Genomic DNA, 17,004 nt, shown 5'->3' with positions numbered 1-17,004 from the left:
CCACGATGGCGTTTCAAATAGTGTTGAGTCAGATGAGCATTGTAAAATGCTATATTCATCATTCCAATCACATGAATAATGGTGTTGATTTATGCTGCTATTGTTTGATTCTGTTTTTGTGTGAATTGCATAATTGAAAATGCATAGGTCACAGCTACAATTTTCAATTATAGTGTTTTCTTTATTTTGCTTTATTCATCAGAAAGTATTGCAGCCAGGGCATCGAGTAAGGTTTTAATTCTACGGACGGAAGCTGTTGTGGATAATGTTGATTCTTTTAAAAATATACAATTAATGCAAAAAAACATCTTGTTCATGCAACTCCTTACAAATGCGATTATCACAATTGTTTCATCTAATTGCCATTGACAGAAGAAAGATGAAATTGCCACAGATGATGTCTATGGTGTGGGTAATAAATCCACAATACGCTGGGATCTTTATTTCACCATCTTTCATTGCAGCATTTGAAATGATGAAAATTGAAAATGAAAGCTTATCCTATTCTTTAGCTAGTTCAACCCTCAATCACAAATATAGCTAATTCCTGACAGAGGAAACAGGCAAAGAGTGTAAAAGCTGTAGTTAATTTCCCAAATATCTGTGACATTCCATCCTGATGCCCCAGGCATTTGACCAAACTCCAGGAGAACATGATACATCAAAAACATGCATAACCATAGCAAAAGCATAACTGGAAAGTACTGCGGATAAAACATTTGCCATTTATCAGCCTAGTTTCAAAGGGTACAGACTTCCTTATACTACATTCTATAAATAATACTGTGTGACTAAAACATTTCCATAATGCTTTTGAAATTTATAATTTTCTTCACTTTTACTGCTTTGCTGGCTTGCAGTGCCTAATCTACGTGGAGATATTAAACCTTCATTGTTTATTTGGTTTTATTTTGTCGAAGCAGCTGTCTGTATCCTTGGACATTCCAAAAAATTGAAACAATCTTACATTCATAGAATACTTGAGGATATCCCATGGCTTTACAACAACTTTTGAAGTGTAATCCATGATTTGGAAATCTCTGAATTATAGCAAAGATATTTTGTGAAGTGTGGTATTCAGCCCATCAAATCCATATCAGACAAAAAATGGAGTCATCGATAACAAAGAAGCACTTGCAGCCCTCCAAACGTGTTTAATATGCTTTGTGTGTTTACATACCTGCCATGAAGACTCATCTTTGACTTTACTGTACCCCAAGTCTGTTCCTATCCAAATCCATATTATTTCGATCTCAGTGTTTCCCAGTCTTTTGTGTGCCTATTTTCGCCTCATTTTGACTATACCTCAGTACACGTGACAATAAATTAAACTGATAAACTAAACTAAAGTGATTTTCAGTGGATTGTCAGTGTTTTTCTGCCTGTCAAATCTTATAACTAGAGCCAGGATGTTTAGGCACTAAAAAACTCTGAAATAGGCAGGCAAAAAGGCATTTATTGACAAAAAAAGGCATTAAAAGTCATTTATTTCCACCACCAAAATATGTTAAAAAATAATAATATAAAGGTATACGATATTAAATGACCAAAGTTGCCTGGTTGCACATAATTACTCTTTTTTTTTTTAATTATCTGGTGTTAAACTATGCTGTCTGTCAGACAGAATATGCTTCAGTTGTGAAAAACATCTTTCTACCTCAGCTGAGGTCACTGGTGCATTCCCGAAACAAGCTACAGACTCTATATTCATGTTGATATCTTGTGCATTACAACTACCTCTAAAGGACTTTACGGATATCATCAGTTACTTTGTTGAAAACCTGCAAGTTATTCACTAATGATGCGCCACGTTTCTCAAGGGATGTGATAGCTTGTGGGAAGTTTGCAAAATTGGAAGCAATAAACACAAGATCGCAGTGGAAGGACTTTTTCTGCATGGTTGCACTGACGATCCTGACTGCAGCAGATTCTTCTTCAAAACAGTTGACGATTTATTTAACCTTTTCAAAATTTGCAGCATAGTAGTGTACAGCAGAGAGCCATGTACCCCACCTAGTCAAATGGGCTGAGGAGGTAGCGGAATCTCAGATGCCATTTCCTTGAACAACTGCACACGTGACGGTACTTTGAGGAAGATTTTCTTGACATTGGAAACTAGGCGATCAACATTTGGAAACTAGCTACGTCTGTGCTTGGTAATTCTATGAAGTTCTTGAGCTAAGCATGTCAAATGCAACATTTTTGTGAATAAAACTTTAAGTCACAAACAGAAGTACATTCTCGTGTTTTGTACCTTCTGGCCAAAGTACAGCAAGTGAAGATGTAAACAACTGAGCAATAGTTGAGCTGTTTGACTTCCCCGATACCTCCAATGTCAACAAATACTCCTTTGATGGTTAACCTGCATCCAGTGTACCGATGACCACATTGGCAACATATCTCCCTACAGCATCGGTTGTCTCGCCTATTGCGATCCATATTTTGTTGCATACAACTTCATCTCTAATTTTCTGCACAACAATGTTGAAGTTGCTGTCAACATAATTTTTCCACAATGATGACTCGCTTGGTATATCTATCTGTGTATATCTCTAAAACAATCTCTGAGAGATTTGTTTTCCAATTTCCACAATGGAATTCCAGCATCAATGAATGCCTTGCACAAATCACTCAAACTCAGATTTGCGACTGGAGCCAGCAGTAAATGTAGTGAGGAGACAAGCTTGGGTATTTTGTTTGGGTAGTCTACACCCCAGCAGTATCAACATTGACTTTTCTAATGTTAGATAGCCCTTGTCTTCTCCTTCCTCCCCTCCCCATTCCCAGCTCTCCTTCTAGTCCTACTGTCTCCGCCGCTTCCTTTCTTTTTCCCTCACCCCCCGACATCAGTCTGAAGAAGGGCTTCGACCCGAAATGTCGCCTATTCCTTCTCTCCGTAGATGCTGCCTCACCTGCTGAGTTTCTCCAGCATTTTTTGTTGCTTTTTCCAGCATCTACAGTTCTTTCTTAAATGGATCTTGGAGAAGACTGAACCAGCAGGCAGCGACACGAACGAATGAACGGCCAACAGTGGCGCCCCCGGTGGCGGAGATTGACGGATTCTTAATTAGTAAGGGTGTCAAGGGTTATGGGGAGAAGGCAGGAGAATGGGGTTGATGGGGAAAGATAGATCAGCCACAATTGAATGGCAGTGTAGACTCGAACTGAACGGCCTATTTCTGTTTCTATGACATCACTATATCCTGGAATATCAGAAGCCAAAGAAATGCTTATCAATAGTCAATAGTCAATAGTCAATTTAATTGTCATTTGTGTTCTGTGTTATCTGTGTTCCTAGCTATAAAATCTCTAATAGCTGGAATGCTCTTGACCTTTCTTCTCCCCTTCTGTAAACTGAATCATCTATGGTGCTATGTTTTTTGCTCTTGACGCACTTCCCAAGGAATTGAATGCTGGTTGGCCTTCTGGGGTCTGCTAAAATGTTTGTTTTTTTATTACTATGGGCAGTTACCCATTCTCTTTTTACCTGCACATCTGAGCAATGGCTTGATCATCTTCTGAAACATGCCATCTCCAAACTCCCCAGATATCAGCCTTGCAAGTGGATTGCTTCAACACCAGATGTGACGGAAGCTCAAATTTAGAGCTCAAGCTCCTTCACCTTTCCTATACCTATGGCGTATCTACAAAGGATTCTGGTTCAAATGGCTCAGGTTTTGCTCTCCAATTGTCTGATGTTATTAGATTAAGTCCGTTAAAGTGAAATAAACTCAGCAAGCTGGCTTCTGCGTGTTTCTTGAATGCTCAAAGCTAATCTCTCCTGGAGTATAAACTCTCTCACAAGCACTGTCAACACTAAAAGATTATATCACCTTGAGCCTTTTTAAGCTCTGAGTCTCTCTCCCACACTGTAAACACAGAGCCCCTCTCACCTGTGATGCATATACATGTAGTTTTTCAGTCCCATCTTTTATACACAAAGCTTTTTTTCTATCATTGTAAACACTAGGAACTTCACAGCTCTCACTGTAAACACTAAGTACTCGAGTGCTGCAAACATACAGTGTCTCTCTGCACTATTTCTGAACTTCTGGAACTCCTTCCTGTGTCATGTACTTGCAGCTCTCTCCCCTATTGTAAACCCCTCTGTTGCATGCTGTGTTGAAGCATGCTTTGAATGCATAGGACCTTTCTCTTCCATGCTATAAGCACTTGGGATATCTCTCATCTATGCTACAAATACTGTGTGCTTCTCTCTCCTATGATTCCTAAACTCTCAGTGAATTCTACAAATCTGTAAGCAGTGAGGCGCTGTATTCCGTTCTGTAAATGCTTTCCCTGCACTGTAAATACTCCCTTCAACCCATTTCATCTTTCTACCTCTGATTCTTGCTCACAGATTTGCTTTTACTCATGCTTCCTTTGTCTCCAACTTACAGTTTGCATTATGTTACTAGTAATACCTCCATAAAGTTTATTTAGTTTATTGTACTTTTTTATAACATACTTTCTACGTTGTATCTTCCACAAGGTGCATTTCCGAAATTCAATCATATTGGTATTCCAAGCATGGCATGCTAAATGTAGCAGTACTGATTTGCAAAAAAATTGCCTTTCGTTGAATATATATGGTTGTAATGTGAACATTGCAGTCATTATAAACCTATCAGATTTTTTAAGAATCATCGTTGATTGGTAATTAAGATGTATTGGAGAGAATAGAATTAAAAATTTAGCATCTGTCACGTAATTAAAAGGTATAAATTCCTTACTTTGCTGTCTTTAAAATGTCAGAATATTTTAATCTTTTTTTAAAAAGCATATTTTCAGTGGCATGTGTCTAATTCCTTAGAAATTATTCTCCAACTGAACTGTCTTAGCCAAAGCGAATCTCATTAACTGAATTTCAAAACCTTTACCTTTTATAATTTTGTGTTTGTATGGCCATTTATTTGTGTACACGTTTTACTTGCCAGAAGCTGCTTATAATACCCATCTGGACTTAAGTCCATGTTTAATTTGTAGCAAGCAACTGTAGATGCTGGTTTAAACCGAAGAAGATAGACAAAAAATGCTGGAGTAACGCAGCGGATCAGACAGCATCTCTGGAGAAAAGGAATAGGTAACGTTTCGGGTTGAGACCTGAAAAGTCACCTATTCCTTTTCTCCTGAGATGCTGTCTGACCCACTGAGTTACTCCAGCTTTTTGGGACAATCCATGTATAATTTGTTGCATTTTATATCAAATTGTATTCACATTCATTATTATTGCTCAGTCTTTGGTATTTTTGGAATTTGAACAAGCCAGTGCTAAAACAATTACTCAATTTACAAGTGTCCAATGTAAACCAGCCACCTTGGTGTCAAAGTGAATAGTTACATCTCCATGCTATGAAAAGAGGAAATAGCAGAGAAGTGCGAATTTGTCTCAGTGTTATCTGAATTTGTACACATTAATTAAATATGGATTCCATGACATTAAAATGTTTTGATCCTGAATAAACAAATTTAGCTTAGAGGATTAGTTGCCAGTGCTTACTAACTTCAATTGCCTCGGTAATCTGTTTCCTGACCTCGCCACTCCCATCTCCCACCTTTTACTGAAGTAGAATAAACTAAATTTTCTACCTAATTTCAACCAAATCAGTGGTTTTAAAGCACATTTTAGTTTTATGTGGAAGCAAATGTTGTGACAAAGGTTCTCCATAGTCTTGTATCTTTAGAGCTGTATTAAAATGTTTGCTTTTTCCTGCTCTCGTAGGCTCTGGATGGGAATTTCTATGACCATCTTAAAGAATACCTGATGGTATTTAACAGAACAGAACTCGAGGCCTGCCAGTCTGTACAGAATGCATTCCAGTTATTAGTAGAAGCATCCAGTAAGGTGAGTCTCTAACATTGCAATGATCAGTTTATATATCAATGATTAGTACTATGACTTAAAACCTTTCATGGCAGTCAGGTTCAGGAACTTCCATAACTGAATCCTTCAGCCATATGGAGTGAAACCTACCAGGAATTTTCTTAAATTTCAGTTTGTTCTATTTTCTATGTGGAAAACAAAGGATTGCTTAGAAGGACATTTCAAAGTTATTGGAGATGAAGAAGAGATAACAGGTGCTTATGTGTTGAAAGGAACTGCAGGGGCTAGTTCAAACCGAAAATAGATACAAAGCTGGAGTAACTCAGCAGGACAGACAGCATCTCTGGAGAGAAGGAATGGGTGACATTTCGACCTGACATGAAACATCACCCATTCCTTCTCTCCAGAGATGCTGCCTGTCCCGCCGAGTTAATCTAGCTTTTTGTGTCTATAAGAGGTGCTTATGTTTGTCACCTTTGTAGTAAGGGCAAATCATAGAATTTTGTAGTTAAAGAGGAAAATAAACAAAGGTTAATCGGGAAGTAACTAATAGCTGCATTTAGATCTGCAGTTGAATCTAGAGCAGCACAGGCACAGAACTGGGGAGGGTGCACTTATTACCATATCACTATTTTGTCCATTCTGATTTAAAATGTGAAGGCCATCTTATGCAGTGATTAGTTCTTGCTCGAATAGGTCAAAGGAGTTTGAATCATAAAAATAATGAAAGCATTGATTCAATGATTCAATGAAATAATGATTCAATGAAATAATGAAAGCTGGTCAAATTGTGCAAGATTCCCTTTCCTAAAGAAAGTAGAATTTTACAACAATATGGTAATTTGATTTTTCTGCTCTGTTAGAGGCATATAAATTAAACAATATTCTGTGTTGAATCTGCCCCGAAAACAGCATCCCAACTTTTGAGAGACAAAAAGCACACAGCTAAATCAAAGAAAATATATTAGCTGGCTTCCAGTTGATTTTAAACGGATCACGAGAGACCTTTGGGAAAAATTTGATTTGCACATTTAATTTGAGCAATGCTTGCAAATCCTCAATTATAAGGATGAAGTAATTGTACTCTTTTTTTTCATTGAGTGGAAATCCCAGTACGATGTGCCAGGTTGATTTCATGAATTTGAAAATTAATTTCTCAAAATGTAATTGCTGTACATGTTCTGCAAAACCTATTATTTCCCCCTGAATACCATTTTACAGAGAGCCTCATACAAGAATTGAAAGAGAAAGCCCTCAGTATGAAATATCTCATTCCTTTGATTATGCTCTAATGTAACTATTCAACAATTTACTAGATTCCCAGTAGCTGCAATCTAAAATGCTTCAACCCATTCTTTCCTTGCAGATAGTTGTGATTCTATAAGCCTAGATAGAGTGGATGTGGGGAGGATTCCAGTGGTGAGAGAGTCCAAGACCAGAGGGCATAACCTCAAAATAAAAAGCGTGCATTTAGATTGGAGATGAAGAGGACTTTCTTTAGCTAGAGGGTAGTGAATCTGTGGAATTAATTGTCACGAACGATTGTGGAGGCCAAATCACTGGGTAGTTTTAATGCGGAGATCGATGGGTTCTTGATTAGTGAAGGTGTCAAAGGCTATGGAGAGAAAGCAGGAGAATGGGGTTGAGAGGGAAAAATAAATCAGAGGAGATTCACTAGAACGTTGCCTGGGTTTCAGCAACTAAGTTACAGAGAAAGGTTGAACGTTAGGTCTTTATTGTTTGGAGCGCAGAAGGTTAAGGGGGGACTTGATAGAGGTCTTTAACATGATGAGAGGGATAGACAGAGTTGACATGGATAAGCTTTTCCCACTGAGAGTATGGAAGATTCAAACAAGAGGACATGACTTGAGAATTAAGGGACAGAAGTTTAGGGGTAACATGAGGGGGAACTTCTTTACTCGGAGAGTGGTAGCTGTGTGGAATGAGCTTCCAGTGAAGGTGGTGGAGGCAGGTTCGATTTTAACATTTAAAAATAAATTGGATAGTTATATGGACGGGAAAGGAATGGAGGGTTATGGTCTGAGTGCAGGTAGATGGGACTAGGGGAGAATAAGTGTTCTGCACGGACTAGAAGGGCCGAGATGGCCTGTTTCTGTGCTGTAATTGTTATATGGTAGTCATGATCAAATGGTGGAGCAAACTCGATGGGTTGAATGGCCTAATCCTGCTCCTATGTCTTATGGTCTTTTGGAAAGTAGCTTGGCTTGTCTTGTATTTGTTTGGTTTTGATAATTGACTTAGCTGTTTTAATTTAATAAATAAATCTTGCAGCATGGTTTGAATTTGGTTTGGGAGAAATTAAGTTATATAGGTGTTCGCAAGCAATACAAATAGGTTAGGTAACGGGTTAACGTATCACATAAATTGGACAAGTGGTACTACAAAAGATTTTTATATATGTTTTACTAAAGCTAACGTGATACTAATTGTTTGATCTCCTTTGAACCATTGGTATTGCCATTTGGTTTTTTTTTCTAGGGATTGCAAGATTACAACCTGCAGCTTTTTCTTCAAGAAAACCCAATTTTCCAAAAACCACAGTCATTCCAGTTCCAGCCTAGTGATAATGATACGGTAAGATGTGTGTACTTAAAGTACTATTTTTAGTGGTTAATATTTTTTTTAAAACCACTAAAGATATTAACAATAGCTGTAATTTATAGAAATCAATATTGAGATGCAATTATGCTTCCAAATTGCGATTCCTATAAATGCTTCTGAGCTCCAGTTAACAGTTGATAGTGATAAGTTCTGGAGATGACTTGACTTTAAATTATTGATAGGTTTGTTCATCATGTAATATTCAGAATAAAGTCAGTCATCTGATTAGACTTTTAAGTATCGATTCCTGAAGAATGAAGGATTTTGCTGCAACTACTAACATTTGATTATGAATCCAGTGATTTACTTATTCTTTATGTTGCATCACTGTGTGATCAGATTCACACATTGGTCCATCTATGGAAGGATGATAAATTTCCTCCCTTGGAAGACATGGGGTGGGTTTTTAATGACAGTCCAGTAGTATTGTGGAAGTGTATATAATGAAGTATGTTTTTTAAGTTTCATTTTAATAAATGACTTAATTCTACAGCTGCCATGGTGGGATTTGAACTGATGTATCTAGATCATTAGTACTGATGTAAGGGTTACTTGACAAAAATGTAACCATTGTGCTAACTTGTCCAAATTAAATAGAATCTTAGTAATTGTTGGTTATTGATTATTGGCTTGGTACTGACCAGTTTCTTTCAGAGTATGATTATCACCCCATCAGTAATCTTTTCCTTTGTAATCTTCTTTACTTCTGCTTTTAGTTGTCTATGTCAACTGTTAAATTGTAACATCATCCAGGCAAGGGTGAAAAACTCTATTCAGCCTACTTTTTCCTACAGATCATATTTTATGTATAACTTTTTTTGTCTTGCACTAACTGTTTGTTGAATGAGATTGAGTATTTAATAACAATTTGTGGTGATTCAAGGCAGTTGATCTTTATGGTTACGATGAAGGTTGCATTCAGACTGCCAGAATTATCTTCTGAATCTTCTGAATTTGTAGTCGGCAGGGCAGTACTCTGCATATCGCCAACTTAATGTATTAGCGTCATACAGCATGGAACCAGGCCCTTCGGCCCCAACTTTCCCATATCGACCAAGCTTCCCCATCTGCACTAGCCCCACCTGCCCATATTTGACCAATATCTCTCTAAACCTTTCCTATCCATGTACCTGTTCTAAATTGTTGTTTGCTTTTATGGTGTTTAAAAAGTTTTATCCCAACATTCATCTTTATCACCCTTATCACCATTAAAATTAATTGTTAGTAAATATATATAAACAATCAGTTATTAGTGTAGAATGCATTCAGTCACAATGTTATCTTGAAATGTTCCACCCTTCTTGGAGATACAATCTTGTTCTAAACTTAGTTTTCTTGTGCCTATGACAAGCATGTATAACCAAGTTTACTTTAAAGAAGCCCCCCCCCCCCCCCCCCCCCCCCCCCCCCCCCCCATGTGGATGTGGAAAAATTAGCTACTATTTAGATAATTCTGACAGAAATTTTAACATAAGTGAATTGGCAATTGCTTTTATTGTTGCGAATCTAATTTTGTTTTTGTTTTAACATGATGCTGAATTATTTTTGAATGGTCAAATAGTTTACATGTGTGCTAAGAAAGTGCATGAATAATCCAGATGTTGTATAATTTGTTCTGCTTTTTTCCTAACCATGTGTTGAAGCTAACATGTCCTTTTTGTCCTATTAACATTTTTGTTGCTCAGAGTTTTAACGCAGTACCGCTTGTGGATATTGACCTCTCACCCATCAGCACTTTGAGAATGACTTTAACAGAGGTACACACACACTCCTTGTGTACTCGGGGTCCTGTGGTGAAAGTTTGGTGTGCATGTGGAGAAATGAGCATCTTTTGAAGGGCAGCAACAACAACAAATGCTGCTTAATCATTATTTCATAAATGCTGCAAGCATGTGAATTGGCACTTAAATAAACTATGAAATCTTTCACAGGCAGTTTTAATATTGCTGCTTTAAATTTGGCATATTTCTCGTTGCGCAATAAATGTGTCAAAAATTGTTCCACTAAGTTCAGTAATTGGTAGGTAATTTATTTACATTGGATTCTATTGTATCGCAGTCTGGCATATGTTGTTGTTGTGTTGCACCCTTGCTATTTGCATGGAGACATAAGCTAGCAAGAAGTTAAAAGGATGCTAAAATCCATTGCTAACTAATCAATACAAATGTTACTTGATTGACCCAAAAATTTATATTGCATCATAATTGGTAAGTTTAATCGTGTATCCTTGAGGCATTAATAGTATGGTCAAACAGATACCGTTGCTAATTTATTTGTGATTATATTGATAGCATTTAGTAGCATTCATCCTTAGTGGATTACCTCATGTTTTATTTTTGCTGCTTTTCCTCCTACGACGCAGTTATAAACATTTATTTTTATATTTTGCCACAAAAGTCTTGCGTTGAAGCTTGGTTCACAAATAGCACCTGATAGATTTCACGTGATAATTTATTACATGGACATTTCCCGCTCCTTTCTCTCATTCTCTCCCCCTCCTTTCTCTCATTCTCCCCCCTTCTTTCTCTCATTCTCCCCCTTCCTTTCGCTCTTTCTCCCCCCCCTCCTTTCTCTCATTCTCCCCCCCTCTCCTTTCTCTTGCCCCACTCTTTCAAAAAATTATTTCAGTATTTTTTTCTAACTTTGAGAAATACTGTGTTGTGTATTTTTATAGGTGACTTTCAAAGTTTTGAGTGAAGGAACACCTTAAATGGTTTTCAGAACCTACTGAATTGGAAGTCCTACTTTTAAAAATTCTGATGCGAAAGCCATGTAGTTGAATGCACAAAAATGAGATTAACTGACGTATCAAATTACTTAAAATTATGAAAGTTATAAGAAGTCATAATCTTGAATTCTATTGATCATAGGAATTTTATTCCTGGACATTCTAATGCGCTCAAATCGCAAATAATAAATTTTAGAAAGCAGACTGTAGAAACAAAGAACTGCAGGTGCTGGTTAATACCAAAGATAGACACAAAGCACAGCCTGACCCACAGAGTTACTCCAGCAGTTTGTGTCTATCTAGAAGGCAGACTGTCAGCCTTAGCAAGATACTCATTACAATTTTCCTTTCGTTTTATTTGCTTCCACTGTAACATGAAGAATAGAGTATTCTGGGCTGACTGCAGTCTGCAGAGGAATGAAGCCCTGCCATTTTGACTTCGAACACTTAATTATAGATAAATGGAAAAATGAGATTTCTTTAATAGGTATTATCACCAACCAAATATAATATTGCTAGTTGCAGCATGGTTATTTATGCTTGATCAGGGGAATTGTATATTCAGTACCAGATTCTGTTTTGGATGAAATATTTGATGTCACTAATCTTGAAAGCTGAAATCATGAATATCATGGTCTATATAAATTCTTTAATTTATTTTAGATTTATTTAAAATGAATATATTTATCCTTTTGTTAATTCCAAAATCAACCAATCTGATATTGTTCGGGTCGCCTATTTGAAAATTTTGAAAAATTGACCACGGCCTTCATAATTAAGGGACAGAAGTTTAGGGGTAACATGAGGGGGGACTTCTTTACTCAGAGAGTGGTAGCTGTGTGGAATGAGCTTCCAGTGGAAGTAGTGGAGGCAGGTTCGATTTTATCATTTAAAAAATAAATTGGATAGGTATATGGATGGGAAAGGAATGGAGGGTTATGGTCTGAGTGCAGGTAGATGGGACTAGGGGAAAATAATTGTTCGGCACGGACTTGGGGGGCCGAGATGGCCTGTTTCCGTGCTGTAATTGTTATATGGTTATATGGCCAAAAGTCTGCTTCTTGTATCCAGATTTGGTCCCGTGGATTCCCTACTACTTTCTCCTCACCATTCTGGTGGTGGTCAAACCACATTGCCTAGACACTAATATTTACCATTTTCTTTTCAAATTCTTAATCTCTCTTTACTTTTAAAATACTCCTTAACTATTATTTATTTTATCAAATGTTCATTTGCCTGCATTAATGCCTTAATTGGAATAAATGCTAAATTAAATTTGATTTTATTGAATGTTTTGAGATTTTATTATATTAACGGCAAGTTTATGCTGTTGAATTTTACTATTTTAGAAGATGACTTCTTGATGGAATCCTTTTTGCAAAAAGGATAAAAGCTGTGTTCTGGTGATTGCTGGTGATGTCAAGTAAAAATCATCAGCAAATGGCTTGTGAATTTTCTTACCTTGCCTTCTTTGCTTTAGCATGGTAATATTTCTATGATGGTACCATTCCTAGTAGATCAGTGGTTTGCAATGTTATGCAATGAAGGGTGTTAGGGCAATAATACTAGATGTTCTAGTATTCTGCTGTAAGATTGTAGTGTTCTACTGCTGTATAGCTGTGTGAAATTATTGTGACACTTTAAAGGCAGCATGTATATAATTATTTGCTTAGCAGCCAAATATTATCTTGGCATATCTTCAGATCATTTGGAAGACCAGCTTCTCAAATCATATTGCCCCATCAGAAACTTCTCTCTTGCTGTTCATATATTTTTTAATAAATATAACAAATTTCCAACATCATTTTGTATATAAACTTTAGGCAATTGGACTTTCTAAAATTTAAAAAAAAAATGGAATTTGTTCATTTCTTCGGGGCAGTTGCGAGATCATTTGGAATTCGGGCTTGCCTGCTTTAAATAAAAAGTGATGATCAATTGTTTGTGTGACATTAGGAGTATGACGGATGCAAACTACATGCAGGACTATTACCAAGTCAATCCCGATTTTCCAGATACATGGTTTCAAATCTGCTCCATATAGACAATGAAAGCCAGCCATGATGTTATGGCAATTAAATGTCATTTTTTGATTCAAAGATGTTTCACACAAGTCTAACGAGAAATCGAGTTTAATGTGAATTTGTAAAACACTGCATTTTGGATAACTGAAGACAAAATTGGGTACACTGGTGTTTTGCATGCATCAGGTATATGGTAAAACTTTCTACTTTTTTTTATTTGCCTCGATCAATCAGTTTGGTACTGAAATTCAAGAGTATGCAGAAGAGTAGTAATAATATTGTTTAACCTTTTCCCATTTGATTTTATGTTGTCACCTCGAACTATAATCAAATCTACAGCACAAATATAAAATAACGTCCTGATTGCCAAGCGATGCAGTCCTTATGTCAGCTCGTTTTCCAATTTCTTACAACCCATTGAAATAAATGGAGGTAAGTTGCACACTGGTTTATCTAAAAAATAAAACTCCCTTCCATCATAGGCTTATAAAATATACATGGCTTTCATGTTAACTATTAAACCCATTTATCGTTCATTTTATAGATACTTCTATCATAAAAGTAATTTCCAAAATGATTACAAAACAAATTTTTACGTATCGCTAGTTAATCTTTAGCATTCCTGTGAACAACATAATTTGCTATTTCGTGAAGTTTTATGACGCAATTCCCAATATCATCCCTGCTCTTCTGCATATTATCTTCACAAATGCAAGAAAATAAATGTCATTATTCTTTGGCACATAAGATGCATACCAAGGAAAATAGTGCACTTGAATGCAAACAAATTTCACAGCAAGGGTGAACAAAATTGTGTTACTGGGCATAATCCTTTTGGATAACCTGTTACAGAGCCGACAGTTGGAGAATGAATCTGGAACCACTGAGGAGCACAGTCTAAACAAGGAGGCTCGTAAATGGGCAACACGTGTTGCACGAGAACATAAAACAATAATCCACGGTCAGAGGGTAAGTGAAAAATGGAAATATTATACCATATTTTGGTAAAATAACCTTGACTCTCCTTGACTGAACATACAAGTCTAGTTTAGAACCACTGTGCAAAAATGAATCTATTAACGGGCCAAGTTATTCATATTCTGGTGATAAAGGCTTATTCCAGTATGCAAGTCATATCATTGACTCAGTAATATATTAAAACAAAGTGTTCTGAGCCGATCTTCTTTGTCCTAAAGTTTATGACATTACAGATTCATGAACTTGTTCTATTTTATTTTGATTTGTGTAGCCTCATTTGATTTTTGTTTTGTATTTACAGACTCTGGAAGATCTAAAAGTTCAAGGAACTGTGCTCTCAGAACAAGGGCGAATGGAATTTGAACAAAAAGTAGATGAGGCCAGAGAAACGATACGAAAGGCTGAGGTAAGAAAAATCAGGACAGAAAACTGCTTTTTCAAAGGAGTGTGGATACTGATTATTCTCTCATTCATTTCACTGCACATCTCGTATGTGTATGTGACAAATAAACTTGACTTGACTTAATGCCTAGAGTAATTGTATTGATATATGACTTTGTCAAATGCATTAGACAATGAGTGGAAAGTATAAACTATTCTAGTTAGAGCATAGAGGCATACAGTGTGGATACAGGTCCTTCGGCCCAACTTTTAGTATGTGTGTTTTTGTTTATATGTCTCCCTTTCTTAATTGAGGTTGCCGTCAAGAATATTTACTAACGAAAATATCACCATTTTAGTTAATTCATTTGTTTGTTTCCATGTTTTGCAGTAGCAGTAATAACATTGCTGTCATGTTCCATTGAAATGTCTTAAATTCTAGGTTTTGTTAATGGAGCAGTGGAAGTAGTAATGAATTTAACTAAAATAAATCTAACTCGTATCGTTTAAGAGGTGAGCACTTGTTTAGTTGTGGAAGAATTCAATTTTGTGCTCGTTTTTTGGTTTGGCTTCAAGGTGATACTCTGAACTTAGATTACACCATTAGGGTCTGGTTTCCTAATATTACTGATGAGTTATTGTTTCATTGATTACAATAAAACCATCACTAAAACGGACTGCGGGGTGGGATGATGGGATGTTGTTTATAATTGTTGATTGTCCGCTATAACCGAGTGAGGGGGGTAAAATTTAACCCAAGGCCAGGAGGGAAGAAACGTTGTGTTGGAGGAGTTAAACAAGCAGAAATTCATTGGCCGGGGGAGCTGCGAAGCCCCTGGCCCCACAGGTTCGTTGGGGATAGGCCTGGTATTCATGCGACCTACAAGCTGTTTGTATCTGATTTGACATTGTATTTGATCTCCAATCCCGGAAGCGCGCAACATGCCACTTCATTGGATGACTGGAGGAGGTGGGGGGGGGGGGTGCAACGGGAGAAAACCACTATATCCAAAATCCGCACTATTGTGGTGTGTTATTGTGAGAGTTTACTGTGCTGTATTTTTTGTGTTGTTTTAATCTACCTATAAAGGTGCAGCAAGATTTTAATTGTTCTGTTCCTGGTGCATATGACAGAACAGTGGTGCAGCTGCAGAGCTGCTGACTCACAGCGTCAGAGACACAGGTTCGAGCCTGACCCCAGTGCTTTCTGTGCAGATTTTGCACATTCTCCCTGTTACTATGTGGGCTTTTTCTGAGTACTCTGGTTTCCTCCCATGTCCCAAAAACATCGGAGGAAATTGGCCTCCATAAATTGCTGTAGTGTGTAGGGAGTGGATGAAAAAGTGGGATAACATGCAACCAGCATGAATAGGTGTAGTTGGCATCAACTTTAGCAACGGACTTCCATGCGGTATCTCAGATTAGACAGTCACATTTGGCCTCTTACTTTGGACAGGCAGAAGAATCAATCAGTGGTTTCTGAACTAAAGCAAGCTAAAACACCCCTTATAAATCCTCTTGAAATCGATGAAGCAAATTGTACGCAGTTATACCATAGTTACACATGTTATGTGAAATAAAACAGCCTCCTCCAGAGCAAAATTCATACATTTTTACAAATTGTTAGATTCTTGGATTTTGAATATGAATTGTGAGAGGCCGTGATAATCTGACACTTTTATTAAGAGACAATGAATATTGAATATGTATTTTTGTTCTTATTGGAAACTATTTTTTCAGTTTCATTTTGTCAATCATAATAGTGTATTGTATACTTCCCCCAATACCATGAGCTCTTATCGTTCTTTATCCTTGTCGGAGGCATCATATTAACTATCTTAAGGAAATCCAAACACAGTGCATCTATATACCGGTTCTTCTCTAAAGACTCTCTTAGTTACATCCGCAAAGAGCTCCAGGAAATTTTCAAACATCATTTTGTTTCCAATGAAGCCATATTGATTTGGTTTGATTGCATGGAACTTCTTAAGTGACCATTTCTTCCTTGATAAATTCCAGCATCTTGTCAACAACAGATCTTTATTAGTAAACTGGTGTATAATGTCCTGCTTTCTCTTTTGTCCAAGGTAGACACAAAATGCTGGAGTAACTCAGTGGGACAGGCAGCATCTCTGGAGAGAAAGAATGGGTGACATTTTGGGTCAAGACCCTTCTTCAGACTGATGTCAGGGGAGTGGGCAGGACAGAGATAGAATGAGTCGGAGACAGTAAGACTGGTGGGAGAACTGGGAAGGGGATGGAGAGAGAGGGAAAGCAAGGGCTTTGAAGTTAGAGGTCAATGTTCATACCGCTGGGGTGTAAGCTCCCCAAGTGAAATATGAGGTGCTGTTCCTTCAATTTGCGCTGGGCCTCACTGACAATGGAGGAGGCCCAGGACAGAAAGGTCGGATTGGTAATGGGAGGGGGAGTTAAAGTGCTGAGCAACC

At 37.3% G+C, this 17,004-nt stretch overlaps 1 protein-coding gene across 6 annotated transcripts in view; it reads left to right on the top strand.

The window, feature by feature from the left end:
• LOC129697886 (F-BAR and double SH3 domains protein 2-like) overlaps positions 1 to 17,004 on the top strand; it is a 213,732-nt gene that overhangs the window by 160,216 nt on the left and 36,512 nt on the right. For 4 of the 6 annotated variants that reach the window (XM_055636593.1, XM_055636597.1, XM_055636592.1 and 1 more), the window contains exons 9-13: positions 5,723 to 5,845; positions 8,324 to 8,419; positions 10,132 to 10,203; positions 14,051 to 14,167; positions 14,478 to 14,582. In XM_055636593.1, coding sequence (XP_055492568.1) covers positions 5,723 to 5,845; positions 8,324 to 8,419; positions 10,132 to 10,203; positions 14,051 to 14,167; positions 14,478 to 14,582 — 513 coding nt within the window. The remainder of the gene's footprint in view (positions 1 to 5,722; positions 5,846 to 8,323; positions 8,420 to 10,131; positions 10,204 to 14,050; positions 14,168 to 14,477; positions 14,583 to 17,004) is intronic. The other 2 variants (XM_055636596.1, XM_055636595.1) reach the window with 1 other exon arrangement.

Source organism: Leucoraja erinacea, chromosome 6 (genome assembly GCF_028641065.1).
Source record: "Leucoraja erinacea ecotype New England chromosome 6, Leri_hhj_1, whole genome shotgun sequence".
Classification (NCBI taxonomy): Eukaryota; Metazoa; Chordata; class Chondrichthyes; order Rajiformes; family Rajidae; genus Leucoraja; species Leucoraja erinaceus.
Note: the sequence above shows the minus strand (reverse complement) of the source record. Positions and strands in the feature narration are given on the sequence as shown.